The sequence below is a fragment of the Thunnus maccoyii genome, chromosome 4 (genome assembly GCF_910596095.1).
Source record: "Thunnus maccoyii chromosome 4, fThuMac1.1, whole genome shotgun sequence".
Lineage (NCBI taxonomy): Eukaryota > Metazoa > Chordata > Actinopteri > Scombriformes > Scombridae > Thunnus > Thunnus maccoyii.
In genome coordinates, this window is record NC_056536.1 from 29486796 (window position 1) to 29502796 (window position 16001).

Genomic DNA, 16001 nt, shown 5'->3' on the forward strand with positions numbered 1-16001 from the left:
CTGTTTTTATAACTTGCTCTGAAAGTTGTTTTCTGAAGTGGAAAGTTTCGATTTGAGTCACACGTCTTCACCCTGTTGAACAGAGAGAAAAAGTTAAAACTGCTGATTACACTCTATTCTTCCTCTGAAATATACAAACTAGGTTGAGACACTTTTATTTCATTACATTTTTTATTTTATACCATTGTCAGTTATATTTTATATTATTATCACCACATTCCTTTCAAAAGTGTTGAAAAATCATGAAACAATCTGCCCCATTGTGCCAACAAAAGGTTGACATGGTTTTTTTAGTTTGGTATGCCTTTGTCATATCTCAACTAACATTAGATGAATTGTCATGAAAAACAACATTCTCATCAGTCTCAACTGACTTCAAATAACAAAATGTCACATGCTTTTCATTCTTTTTCTTATCTACATAGAAAGATATTTTTCATTAAAACAAATACTCAACATTGCCCACACAACAAAGAAAAAAACTGTTGATCAGAAATAGCACATACATTACCTGTAACAACTAATCCAATGAGACTAAATATGAGGAAAAACGGACGAGCCCCCAATCCATGTTATGATCCGTCAGTTTTGCTTCATTGTCTGAGTTTTGTCCTCTTTTCTAGTTAATTGCAGTGAGGCCATACTGAGGGAGGCAGTTGTATATTTGTAATTAATAATCAGTTCTACACACAGACATAAGGGCTTGGTGGTGTGGTTCATATACGCTGTGATGTTGTTCTTTATAGTGTACATGTTGCAGTAGGAAATGTTCGGAGAGGTAAACATCACTTGAGTATGAGGTTTCAGTGGGTGGAACAGGAAGTTGTTGGCAGGAAATGGAGCAATCATGGTGGACATGTTGGCCTCTGACAAGTAAAAGTACAGTCTTTATTTGTGCACTTTGCTCAATATGATAAAAGCTGGTATATGTGGTTCTAACATATTAATATGTTCACTCTCCATTATTTAAAAGCAGTAGACACAGAACATAGACACACATAAATACTGGAGAAAAGAAATATATCTCAGTGGAGGTTTAAAATGTCATGTTTTATTTATAATGCAGAAAACTTCAAACGCTACTAAAAAGGTGTCATCGTTGGAATAGAAGGAACAAGACAAAGTAAGAGAGAGCTGCATTTGGAATGAAGCCTCACTCTACCACAACTCAAATTGAAACCCAATCAGGAATTTGCACAAGTAACACATTACGTTAAATAATAATACCTCGCCTGGACGAGGGATGGAAGATGTCCCCTACTTCACTGTGAAGTCCATTCTCAGTGTTTGTGCACTGGGGGCTTTAGGTTTTCACATCACACATTTATAAGTTTCAATTTAAGCAGAACTTTTCTTTTCACCTACACTGTATGACAGTAATATACACATGTCTGTATGTTTGTTTAAACACTTCAACATGACTTAAATGCAAGTAGAACAGGTGCCAAAAGTCCCACAGGGATGGTCGGTACCTGTCTGGAATCAGGATTCCTGTTGGCCTTCCTGTTTTTATAACTTGCTCTGAAAGTTGTTTTCTGAAGTGGAAAGTTTCGATTTGAGTCACACGTCTTCACCCTGTTGAACAGAGAGAAAAAGTTAAAACTGCTGATTACACTCTATTCTTCCTCTGAAATATACAAACTAGGTTGAGACACTTTTATTTCATTACATTTTTTATTTTATACCATTGTCAGTTATATTTTATATTATTATCACCACATTCCTTTCAAAAGTGTTGAAAACTCATGAAACAATCTGCCCAAAATATCAACTTTAAAACAAAAGCAGGTCAAGGAGGAGGAGGGAGTTTGATGGTAACAACAACAATGAAACAAAAATAAAAAAAACAAGCAAAAAACTGAACAAAACACAAATTCATTTAATACAACTTTGCTATTGATAAAGTATTTTTTATGCAGTGCACATGTTTTTCTTGTGGCCTCTGTTTTTTCTCATAAAATATTAAAATGTATATATTTAAATACAAAATGTAAACTTTCAGTCATAAATCAGTATATTTTCTTTGTATTAAAAAAAACTATATTGTTTAAGACAGAAAATGTAACCTTTGGAGAAAAGAGAATTACATTGTAAAGTCATGTTTCAAAAGTGAAATTTTGAGAGAATGTTATTGTTTAGAAATTAATTACCAAAATATCCCACTTTATGACTTTATAAAAGGTTGCTCCTCTCCTTTTTCACTAGGCCCTGGTACCCAACATTACATGTGTTTTTTGTGTTCAATTACTAATTTCAATCCAATGTTTCTGTTAATTTATCAGTCGTATTACACAAATATTGGAATATTGGTTTCAGTTGAGTAGTTTTTTTTTCACAATGTTATTATTGTTGAAGGACTTCAGTCCTGCTATGATGAGTTTCTGAGAAGTTGAAGTGGGAAGGATAAAACCGTTCTGTAGTAAATGACATTCTGTATAATTCGGTAGGTAATTGTGGCTGTCAGTCTGTTTTAAAAAACAGTCAAGTGAAGTTAGACATTTACTAAAAGCAACACAAGGCAATATAAAAAGGCATTTAAATACAGTTAAAAAAGTATTAGATTGGAAATAAATATAAGCTAAATTAGAATAAGACAGATAAAACAGGAGAATAAAAGTTACAGTGCAGTATAAGATATGAATCAAAAGTCTCAAATTTGACTGACATTGTTTTGATGAAATGAAGCAACTCTGGCTCCTAGAAATTACATTTATATACTATAAATTTGTTTTCCTTTCATATGTTTAACATTTAACATAGGGAAACATTTGACTATCTTCACTGGCAATGTTTTTTCTTGTAAAAAAAAGTGCTATGTTTTTATACTCTGTGGAAGTCATAGGAAGGTGGTCAGGGTGGATCATGATCACACAAAGCAGGACTCCGACACTGGAGACCAAGATTTGCATTCTGAGATCCAAGTGTGATGGAAACTACCTTCCCATGATCAAACGGATGTGCCAGTGAGTGTGCAAAGATAACATTATGTCAATAAGAGAAAGTTCCCAGAGAGTTAGCAAGAAGGCTAATTTGTGGTGTAGCATTTTGGTTTTCTGTGTGAGATGATTTAAGGCCGCCAGGTCGTTTTTATTTTGAGAAAAAGGCGAAAGATGCTGAGACAGTATTATTTCCAACATAAATCATACTTGTATTATCACCAAAGCGTCAAGGTCACTCATGAACTCAGCAATAATGACCAAATGGTTGAATATGATTGAAAAAAACAAGGTGGAGTCTAAAAAATAAGCTACACAATATGAGGGGTTATGAAGGGTATATAATATCATGTTTTATGATTTTGCATTAGGTTTTTTATCCCAGGATAAAGGCCTCGTTTTGCTTTGTATTGCTCTTTATGCACAGTAAACCTTTTCACACTGAACTCTACCAGCTTCAAGTGTATTTTTTTTTAGTCTTTCTCTTATAAGTTTTGAGTTTAATGCTAAGTTGTGAGTGACTTGAAGATTTATTGGCCCATTTGAAGATTTTTCCACCACACAAGTGTGGTTAAAGGTTTAGGCTACAGAGACACTTTGGTTTACATCAGTGAAAAATTGTGGTTTTGGTGAAATGTTAATAAAGTAAACATATTGCATCTCGTGACTGAGTTTTTTGGTAGTGCCGTGGCTCTGGTGATGTCAGACCAGACTGAAATATCTCAACAACTATTGGAAACATTGATATGAAATTTTGTTCAGACTTTCGTTGTGTCTAGACGATGAATCCCACTGCTTTTGGTGCTACCCTGTCATTTCCTCCAGTGCCAGCATGAATTTCACATGAAAGGTTTTGAGTGAAATGTCTCGTCAGCTATTGGATGGATTGCCATGGAATTTGGTGCACACAATCATGTGACCTACAGGATGAATTGTCACAACTTGGATGATCCCTTAAAGTGTAAGGCTGATGTTATTCTTAATTATTTTCAACAAATCCCATAAATAGACCAAAATCAACAATGCTGTGGTAGCAGTGAGTAATAACAGTAGCAGGACGATGTGTCTGGGATTGATTCAAATAAACTACAGTGCCCATATTTGTGGTGATGAAGGAACACGCTGTGACTCACTGATGTGTTTTTAATAGTCTTTGGACAACAATGCAGTTCTGTGGTATAGAGCTCATGGAGCCATAGGCATAGCACTTAGTAGAATTGATTGATTATTGATTTGGTATTTTCATGGGATTTTTTGATTATAGGAAAAACGTAGAGTAGGATGAGCTTTATCCTTTAACTTTTCCTCTAAGTACAGTCAGACAGAATCACTAGCAGGGATGTTGACTCTTTGTCTTGTTCAGTATTGAACCTATAGACCAGGATCTTTCTCTAATCTTAACCAAGTGCTGCAAGTGCGTAACCATAACCAAAAGTTCAATCATACTTAAGTTACTACAAGCGGATAGTGTAGGGAAAACAAATGTCAGTACATTGTCAGTGAATATTTTACAAATTTTGCAACCTGCCTGATACGTTTCCTTATAATGTTGATAAAAACATGACTCAAATGAACTGAAAACCTGTTAAAACATGACTTTAGATGTGTCTAAGATGTCATGTTAATATCACATCTTACATGTATCATTTTTTACATAATTTATCTGCATTTTACATCATTACAATTTTTAAGATTCAAATATTATGCTTTAATATAATTTGCAGCAGGGCCATTCAACACCTTGTAGACAAATAGGAGGAATTTAAAGTCTATTCTAGCATTTAATGGAAGCCAATGCAAGGATTTAAGAACAGGTGTGATATGTGCACTTTTCTTAGTCCTGGTTAAAATACATACAGCAGCATTCTGTATAAGCTGCAGGAGAACTGCCTCTGTCTGTCTGATCAATCAGGAAGCTGAAGATGCCCAATTTAATGTATCCCTCCCCCTCTGTGGTTTGGACAGTGCATAGCTTTATCTACACCCACAATATGATGATGATGATGATGATGATGATGATGATGATGATGATGATGAATTTGAGGGGTAGAAGTGTGTATCTTAATGTTTTTCCTACATATCTTTTTCCATAAAGACATGTTAGCACATAAATGACACCCTTTGTTTAGCATGAAATTTTAGTTATAGTATCTAAGGCTCAGAGAAGGAACTGGTCACAAAATGTAATTCTCTAGGATTTACTCTGAGCCAGCAGACTAAAAACCCTGTTATCTGTCTTAAAGCAACAGCCACATGTTTCCCTGTTGAGCTGTGGCGGAAGTGTAGTAACAAAAACAGGAACTTTGGCACTAAAAAGATTGTAACGTTGAAAGATATCTACTTGATTTGACTCATTTGGATGACTAAGGCTTCATATTAGCTTTAGATAAAAGGGAATTTAAATGCATCCATCACTTACATTGAAACATTATGAAGGGATCTTCTAATGGCCAGTATGAACAGGAGGAATGAGTACAGCAAGAAAAACATATTTCAATGTTCATTTGACACCTGACTTGTTTTAAGGCTGACTTGAAAAACTGTGAACACGTCCTTCAGCCCTTACATACTGTTCAGGTCACATTTGACCCATTTTTCATTTGAGAGCAGTAAAAACACCCTTTTATTTTAGCCTGAAATGTTGTGAGTTTTCCTAAAGTGACCCAGAAACCTTTTTATCTTTGTGCATCTGATGCACATTTTTTTTACTGAACATTTATACAAAAATTCAAAATCAACATTAAATAACACTGTTGCATTCATACAATAACATTCATTAAAAACATGACAGTTGATATGTTCTCCTGTTTAGGTAACGAAGAACCAGAATGTAGTGCGATTGTAAATGTTTTTTCTCCATAAACACATAAAGAATGCTGCTCTCTAAAAGCTTCATTAAGGACTGATCAGCCATTTATTGGTGACTGATATGTGTGAAAGAATAATAGATTTGTGGTTCAGACGTTTGGTATAGAGACTAATTATGAGGGGATTCTGTGCAGGGTCAGAATATGAACAATATGTAAGAGTTAAAAAATGTGAACCAGTGGTTTAAATAGAGATGCAGGGGTTAGTCTTCATATTTTTTCCATCTTTACAAAAGCATAATTCTTACCTCGATGTGTCTTGTCCAACTATGTTTTTTAATTCTTCCCTTGTTGTTTGAAAAACTGTTATTGACTCCTCCTCTCTCCTCCTCTTCAGCCTCCCGAGCACACAGGAGCTGGACTTTATTCCATATTTGTACATCTTCTTTTGATGAAATGAGACGAAGAAGAAGTCAACTCAACAAAATGGTCTTGACAACCAAAAGTGTTGCTAGAACAAACAAGTTTAGCTGCTGTCTTATCAGCAAATTTAGCTCCTGGAGCAGATTTTCACAAAAAGAAAAAAAAAGCACATGTGCTCCGCGAGTCACAATCTTTATTTATAGGGAATTTTTTAAAACAAACGTTGCAAAGTGCCTCACAGGGCATTCAAAGTTATTTGTTATTTTATATTTAAAAAAAAAAAAATTATATAGCACCTGTCAGGTTACAAAGTGTGTTACAAAGATATAAAATGCCAGATTAACATACTATAAAGTAGTTCAACAAGACTTTCAAAATGTGTTTGCAACACAGAATAAAAATATAAAACAAAAAATAATTCAAGAAAATGCAGTTCTTAAATAATGTGTTTTTTTTATAATAACAATGAACTTTATTCATATTCATTTTCTTAACAAAGTTGCAACATGCTTTCATGTTTTGTACAAGCAGTTTTGTCAGTGGTGAAAGTATTTTAGATAAATAAAAGATATTTTACTTAAATAAAAGTAGCAATACCACCGTGTAGAAGTACTTTGTCACAAGTAAAAATCCTGCATTCAAAATGTTACATTAAATAAAAGAACAAGTGTATTAATCACACTGCATTGTTAAAGATCCCATCCAGATATGTTTTAGAACATACAAAAATCCTCTGCTTGGAATAATAATTTGTGTCTGACACGTTTTTTTCCACTAAAAAATGTTCAGTTACCACATGAAAATAAATAACATCTCCTCCTTCTCACTCAATGAAAAATCCAGAATCTATGAATATGCAAATATATTTCATTTCACAAGTAACTGCTGGACACAAGATGTCTCCTACTTCACTGTAAAGTCCACACTCAGTGTTTGTGTACTGGAGGCTTCAAGTTTTCACATCACACTTGTATAAATTAAATATTGGACCAGGACTGGCTTCCAAACTAGTCGTGGTATCACAAATCCTGCACATAGGCCCGCTCCTTATAATCAGACTTTCAATGAGCACACAGAAACTTTCCTCTTTCAGCAGATGAATGTCAAAACATTCTTCTAGTGTCAAACTCTGGAAATACATCATTCTGCACAGTGAAGCTCAAACATGCAAGTGTAGGAACAAGAAGAAAAACATTTTTGAGTGGAGGGGGCCTTTAAAGTTACTAAGTCCTTAAAATTAGGTGACCTTTGTTGTCATGGCTACAATAATAACCATGGGGTTAAGGTTAGGGGAAGATTGTAGTCACGTTGTTTTAAAAACTGTCCCAACTTGTGGTTAGAAACGGGAAATGAAACGCGTTCCACTGTTGGGTTAATACCTCTCACCATCCCTCTTCCTCCCAATGAGAGAAATTTGTTGATATATGTTGACATCATTTGAACTTCATCACTGCTCCGGGTCAAAACTACTTCGGCCACTAGATGGCATCTTTTACTCAAAAATATTGTTTTTGGGCAACTGACATTATAACCTATTGTGTTGTTTTTCTTAGGAGGACAGACTCTAATCCAACCAACAGCTTTTCTACTTGATTTGCACAATTATATATTCTATATTACAGTATATTACTGTTATTGTACAGTGTAAATTCAATACAAAATACAGTTACAGCAATAACCTTTGTCTCTGTTCTCAGTTTTGTTTTTATTTTACTCTATATTATATTTTTATATGGTATTTAAACCTGCAGTTTGGAGCTTTTGTCTCCTCCTTCTTGCAGTGAGAGTAAATACTTAAATACTCATGTTAGTGCAAGGCTAAACTGGGAGTGAGCCAACTCAGCCAGTGGAAGTCTCTGGTGCACATGCTCTATGAGCCCAGTATTTGTATTTGTATCTATATTTGTTGAGGCAGCAAAATTATTTATATTTGTATTTTTATTCAAATAAAAGAGGAAATAGGTGTAAAAATCCTGTTTTTGATTTGATCACACTTTTAATTTTAGAAAATTTAAGTGTTACAATAAGTGTTTATGAATAAACTACCTTACGAAGGAGGTCCCCACATCGGGTCTCCAACTGGAGTCTCCCAGATCATAGATGACTGCGCTGACTACTGAACTAAAACAGAGTGTATCACAGACGCGCAGACAGACCTTTACTTATTTATACACCCATAACACAGAGACAGCGCAGTGTGTAACATGTAGAGAAGAACTTCAAAGGCGATTCTTGCTTTGTACGTGTCATTTATTGCCTATTTTCTACAACCTAACTTTGTGGAAAGAACAACAGGTTATGGAGAGTCCCTTGGGAGCACTAAGCGTGTGTCAGTAGCTCAGCTTTATCTCTGGGGAGCACCGGGAGTGATGTCCAAATAATGAAATGTGGTCATCTAGCAGGTGGATGTGACTCCCCTCGTTGAGACCTGCTGATAGACGTAACAGCAGAGCAGAGGATAGAGTCTGAGATAGCGATTTAACCGACTTGCGTGCTGGTAATTAACTTTTTTTTTCTCACTCGAAAACAAGTAAATATTTGTACGAAATAAATGTTCATAAAAAACCCACTATATGTGCTTTGCCGAATAACGTATTAGTATTCAGGCACACCCTATTAACCACAGTTCTAAATCACTGCTTATGATGTATTAGACAAACGACATGTAATCATAGAATGCATTTGAATTTAATAAATGAATTTAAATTTAACGTGTTCATGATCATTTTCTGATTATTACTCCTAAAATTGTGTTTCAGCTAATCCAAGAAAAATAGCCAGTGCCTCATAATAAACCAGAACTATGTGGAAAAATAAGAATAAATAAACAAACACCTAAAAAGTAAATAATAATCTATTTCCATAGCTGTAGCCTATCTATCCTGGTGACCTCGTCACTGCTACAATAAACGGCAGGCTGTTTGTGTAAACAGAAAGGTGCAGAATTCTGGGAGAAGAGCAGGATGGATGTAGGCAGCACTATTCAACGATAGCACATCTTTTCAAAGTCTTTGGTTGATTTTTACCTTCACCAGAGGAAAAGAACATGTGCTTTTGAAGATTACAAAAAAGCATTTGATCTCGTAGACCAATCCTCTTCTGGTATTTTACTTTATGTCTGTTTCTTTTGTTTTTTCATGTGTAACTATATTCATATTCCTCCTTGATGGGTCATCGTGGAATGAAGTCCAAAGTTTAAAAAATAAAAAAAGAAAGAAAAAAGTCTTCTGTCTCTACACGGTACTACTCAGACTGGACGTCCACACTACATGTTGTTGACAGAGGTCATGTTCCAAGGCTTTGATTTTAGTTGTGTTGTGACAACATTAACGTCTACATCTACTGTATTTATTTATTTTTTCTTATTTCTGGAACAACCAAGAAGTTCCAGTTTCACATTGGCCCCATTAATGGATATAATTTTTCTTTTGTACCTCACAGTTCAGGAGTGATGAGCAAAACTATAAAGTAATTTATACATGGCCACATGGTGACCATAAATACGTCACTTCTTCCTTGGCTTGGGTCCTAGAACAAACATCTTTTGATAGTTTTAAATGCAAGGCAATAGTTAAAAAAACATAAATGATGTGCATATGCGTGTGTGTGTGTGTAAAGAAATACTTTTTCATATAAAGCAGTGTATCAATCTCAGGATGAAGAGTAGGAACACTGAACAGGAGTGAAGGAAACATTTTTTTAATACCAAGCAACGGTCCCATGAAATGCATGTGCATATCCATGTTTGTGTTGTGCCCTTAAAACAGGGAAAATAGTGAGGGAAGAGGGATGAAGAAACCCACACTTCTCTCGTTTTCACTCGTTTGTATTGAGTCTTAATTATGTACAGTACAACCAAATTCACATATTTTCTCAGTCGGAATACACTCAGTCTCAGGACCACAGTTTCCACAAGTTCCTAAGTTATCCTGTTTTTTTCTAAATAATGTAAATTATATTTTGAACCAACATAAACTGTAACTTAAATGAAATACATTTACCTTCTTAACTTTCATATTGTACCTAACACATGAACTGACCTTTTACCATAATAAAATAATGTTTTTAAACCTTACAGACAAACTTTAATGCAGAAAATGGCGGAACAGTCGGATGCTACATTGGGACAATAGCAGTAGCTAGCTTACACGGTGAATGAGTTAGCCCGAAACTCTTTAACAATATAAAAGTACAAAATTCACCTCTTTCGCTCGCAATGAACAACAATGACGAAATAAGTATCAACAATGTGTATCGCTAAGTTTATAGTGCTTTAAGTACGGTAATTACCTTAAAACAGGGAAAATAGTGAGGGAAGAGGGATGAAGAAACCCGCACACTTCTCTCGTTTTCACTCGTTTGTATTGAGTAAGGCAGAGAGCGCGATTCCCCCTACTGGAGTCATGAGGCATTACCAATAGATCGACGCACAATCAACCCAGAAAAAGAATACACATTACCTATTTGTACGGTTTACATTCTGGCTGGATATTCTCCACAGTAATAACCTTAACAAAATAACCAAATAACAATAAAATTATGTATTAAGGAAATAAAATATATAAGACATATAATTGCATAGCTCTGAAAAGAAATAAAATCATGTTTCTGAAAAATCTAATTATTTTCAAATTCTTAACTACCACATTTGGAACAAACATTTTGCCACTTTTATACTCCCTACAGGGAGTTTGTGAGGAGAAGAAAGCTGCACTTTTAAAAACATTTTAGATTAAATCAGTTTATTATTTCCTGCTCTTCAGCCATTAAAAATGAATTGGACTGTTTCAGGGTATCCAAATCTAGTTCAATGTAAGTTCCCGAAAAAGCATTGACTGTGACCTTTGAACTCTTGATTGAACAGTGAAACATGTCAGGATTTCCATCTTTTTATTGGGTTTAGTCTTAATATGACACTTTTATTTTTAGTTCAGTTGGTACAGAATCACATCTTTGTTCTTGAGTGGCATAAATCATAAACATACATTCATGAAATAAATGCTTTGATGACAAACAAAAATTAAAACTAAATCAAAGACAAGTTATAATACAAACCAGTAAACCAGAGTGACCACAGAGAAGAAATGAGTAGATTCTGATGGAAATATTAATTCTACACCCAGTAAGTGGCGCCACATCAAAAGTAATCATCCATCAGAGGAGGGTGAGAACGTTTTCTATTCATGGATATCTCTGCAGAACACAACACAACAAGTACGGTGGTTAAATGAGAATATAAATGTAAAGACACACTTAAATGACAGCATTTAATACTGTCAAATGTTAACGCACACTAAATATCTCTTAAGGCCATTTTCAAAAATATATGTGAAGAGAGAAAGAAGACGTACAACCATGATATGATGAGTGACTAAGCCTTACTAATCTACAGTAGAGCTCTACCTCAACAAATACAATAAGCTTAATCATTCATATAGATAAATGAGTGTGTAGGGGCTTCAGGAGTTTTTGTTTAGATTAACTGCCTGAATATGGGACCACTCCAAATTAGAATAAGCTCTTAAAAAACTCTCCAACATGGTGGACAATTTTACCCAGATGATACAGTGGATTAGACCTCTCAGCTTCCTGTCTGGCCTCAGCTTCATGCTTTTGCTGCAACCTTTCTCTTTCCTCTTTGTTTTCTCTTTCAAGCTTTTCCTGTAATTCGTTTATCTTCTTCATCTCCCTTTCTTTCTCTTCTTTTTCTCCCTTTTTCTCTGCCTCCATCTTCTCCTTCTCCCTCTTCCTCTCCTCCTCAAGCTCCTCCTTGTCCCTCTTCCTTTGCTCTTCCATCTCCTCCTTCTCCCTCTTCCTCTCCTCCTCAAGCTCCTCCTTCTCCCTCTTCCTGTGCACTTCCATCTCCTCCGTCTCTCTCTTCCTCTCCTCCTCTCTCTGTTTACTCTCCCTCTTCCTGTGCTCTTCCATCTCCTTCTTCTCCCTCTTCCACTCCTTCTTCTCCCCCTTCCTCTCCTCCTCTATCTGTTTACTCTCCCTCTTCCTCTCCTCTTCTCTCTGTTTCCTCTCCCTCTCTCTCTCAGCCTCAAATAAGGCAAGCATTTTCTTCATCTCTTTTTCAAATTTTTCCTGTTGTTTTTTCTCCAGTTCCTCTTGTTCTCTGCGTATTTGTTCTTCTTTCTCTTTGAGGATGCGTTGTTTCTCTGCCTCGATTGCCCTCTCGGCCTCTTGGAACATCTCGTTGGTGTAGTGGCTTCCTCCGTTCTTCTGGACTATATTTCTGATCTTCTGGAGCAGCTCGGTGACCTGAGCGTCATCCTTCACCTTGTTTTTGAAGACATGGTACTGGCCGTTACATCTGGCTACGAGTTCCTGCAGGTCTGGACTTTCATCCAAGAACTTTTCAATAGTATCGTCAAGGTCATCACCACGAGTGAAGAGCACCATGCTGTATTTGTCTGCAGCTTGGCCAAAGATTTCTTGAATCCTCTGCACTGTATTCATTTCTTCCTCTGTGAATCTTCCTATCCCGATGACCACCAGGAAGACATGGGGTCCAGGAGCAGCATAAGAGATGCACTGGCTTATGTCTTTAGTTGTTTTATCCTTGCTGTGTCTGGTGTCACACAGGCCGGGGGTGTCGATAACAGCAACCTGTTGTCCGTGCACCACAGCATTGGCCTTAGAACAGTATTCAGTCATAGACTGAGCACTGCATTTTGATTCAAAGCACTTTTTTCCCAGGATGCTGTTTCCAGTGGCACTCTTTCCAATTCCTGTCTTCCCACCATCACTATCCTCATCACCTCATGATTGTGTACTGTATGGGAGAATAAATAACATTACATGAGAATGGTATTCTAGGTATTCCAAAGCTTCCGTAAACTGCATCAACATCAGGTTTTTTACAGTTTTCAGCCCGTGAATAAGAATGTATTATTTCACACATTGTTGGCAAAATATTCCTTCAACTCTCTGTTTCTCAATTCAAAAGTAATGGGTACTTTTCCCAGGAGCAGTAACTGAATGCATATTGTTGTGCACAGTACCTTACACTCTTAAAAAGGAAGTGCACAAATTCATAATGATCTATCTTAGATGCAGTGGGTGAAGTTAGTTCATATAAATACTTTATAATTCTATTTTTACACACTATGAATCTTAAGTTATTTGTCAATTTGCAGGTGCATTTTGTGTTTTTTTTTAAATCATGGTGTTCAATTTTGTGTAATTTTGGAGAGGTGTAATGTATCTACACTAAGAATATAGTGTAGTAGTGAGTTATTGTAGTATTTTTTAGGTTTGATTGTGTAAAACATAAAGCTAAGTTACACATACTGTCAGTCTCCATCAAGAAATAACGTCTCTAATAAAACTCAAAATTAGTTTCCTCATCAAATTTTGTCATGTATTAGATATGACATATAATTCTACTATTAAATGGCACCCAGGTAGAAAACTAATGTTACAAAATGTGTTTTTAACCTCTTAAGCTGTTGGGTTAATACCTCTCACCATCCCTCTTCCTCCCAATGAGAGAAATTTGTTGATATATGTTGACATCATTTGAACTTCATCACTGCTCCGGTTCAAAACTACTTTGGCCACTAGATGGCATCTTTTACTCAAAAATGTTGTTTTTGGGCAACTGACATTATGATGATTGTGTAAACACTTATTGTAACATGTACATTTTCTAAAATTAAAAGTGTGATAAAATCAAAAACAGGATTTTTACACCTATTTCCTCTTTTATTTGAATAAAAATATTTGATTACAAAAACAGCAAAGGTTAGATGCAATTTGTAGTCGTAAATGTAAAAACGGAAGTTTGTTTCTATTTTTCTTCTACATTTTTTTCAGTGAGTCATTAAGAGCACACTTATAATGTTCATATGCATATTTTATGTCATATTATTAGTTAGCACAACTATACTAGATACTAACTACAACGTTTATGAACGTTTTACATGATCAGTAAAAAAATGGTATTTGCCACCTTATGCTCTGCTTTACTTTAAAGATGTCCTGTGGAGTTTTCTTGTAAACATCCATATTTACTAACCGGTTACAGTATTGTAAGTTTCTGTTACATCAGCCAATACAGCAGAGAAAAAGTTAAGCTGAGAGCACAACTTCATTTTAAAGCACATCTTTTTAACCTCACTCCAAAAGGCATAAACAGCATGACAATACCAAAAAATATTAACTGTTTCCTCAGATTCCATAGAGCAGAAATGGCAGTCATATGACTGAAAAATGCCACACATCTATAAATTTTCCTAGTGACTAAGAAATTGATAGTTAAAATTATTTTAACTGAACTAACTAAAAGTACTCCAGAATTTTCAGTCTGATTATAATCAAGGAACTAGAGGTTAGGTCAGAAATACAAACTAATAAATGTCTTAATGTCTTTGCAGTTCTATCCAGTATAAGTCTACAGAGGTATTAGTGTATTGGAGCTACAATAGTACACTACATAAAATTAGATTCAGCAGTGATCACTGTTATACCACCATCAAATAATGGTAGTATGTAAAACATGGATACAGTAGTATTATGACTTACTTAAGTTGCTGGTCATGTTTAGGTTCAAGTAGATGCTGCAGCTGAAGTGAAGATGCAGAGTTCAGATTGTATCTGCTGCAGCTGCTTATAAGTGTCGCTATGCACCAGACCACTCCCACAAGCTGCACTAGTGAAACTAAATCAAGTCAATGATTCACTCTGCATACAGTCATGATAATAGCTTAATATGTGTCAAACTGATCAGTAAAAAGTAAAGGTCTTTCCAATGGCAATGTCTGTGTTTCCTACTGCCGGGTGACAAATTAAAGGAAAAACCGGTACAGGTCTGAATGCTTGACCCCTACAGTGAGGGGATCTGGTGGCTCTGTTATGCTTTGGGGGGCATTTTGCTGGCATGGTTTGGGTCCACATGTCCCCTTAAAGGGAAGGGTCACTGCAAATCAATACAAAGTTATTCTGACTGATCATCTTTATCCTATGATAAAACATTTCTATCCTGATGGGAGTGGTCTCTTCCAGGATGACAATGCCCCAACTCACAGGGCACGAAGGGTCACTGAATGCTTTGATGAGTATGAAAATGATGTGAATCATATGCTATGGCCTTCACAGTCACCAGGTGTCAACCCAACATTAAATACAAGAAATAGTTGTGCAACAGTACTTTAGTAAATGTGCTAAATTCCACTTCTGGAAATTGGAACCTTTTACTCTTTTGCTTCTTCAGTCCTGTAAAATAATGACCTTTGATGACCTTTTAAGGTCAAAAGTACAACTTATCTACGCTGATGTTACATCTATGAAAGTAGTGATGATAGTGTAGTCTTTGTTCTCTTTATCTGTGTTTTTGTGGCTTAGCATCCTCAGTATATTTTGTGTTAAATATAACTTAAATATAAAATAAAAACTCATACATTTCTTATCTCTGGTTGGCCAGAAACAAAGACATAAGCAAAAGAAGAATAGATAAGTTGTAGATGAATTGCTGGTTTAAACTTAACTGTTAAAAGGGTTTGTCAAAGGTTATTTCTGCTGGTGTGACTGTTTCAGATTTCCACTCTGTTACAGTAAACAGAAAGCAAAAGTAAAAGCATCTGAGAGGTTTTAGGCTTTACAGTATATCTTTGTGTGTGTTGGTATCTTGTTACTGGAGTAAGTGCTAATCTCTCACACAGAGCCCACTAACTTCATGTAGCGCCATCATCAGGCCAAAATTTCACTTCTTCTAATACTTTGCTTTATGACCAAATACTTGCAAAACTAACATTCTCATCAGTCTCAGCTGACTGTAAAAACAAAATGTCACAGGCTTTTCATTCTTTTTTTTTTTTATCTACATAGAAAG

The 16001-nt window shown here is 35.5% G+C and overlaps 1 protein-coding gene across 1 annotated transcript; it reads right to left on the reverse strand.

The window, feature by feature from the left end:
• Positions 1–1560: 1560 nt before the first annotated feature.
• LOC121895739 (GTPase IMAP family member 9-like) lies at positions 1561–14711 on the reverse strand. Its single transcript, XM_042409161.1, has 3 exons — positions 14696–14711; positions 12023–12930; positions 1561–1575 (listed from the first exon to the last, which is right to left on the reverse strand). Exons 1-3 carry the CDS (start codon positions 14709–14711, stop codon positions 1561–1563), a joined length of 939 nt encoding a protein of 312 aa, XP_042265095.1.
• Positions 14712–16001: the final 1290 nt, after the last annotated feature.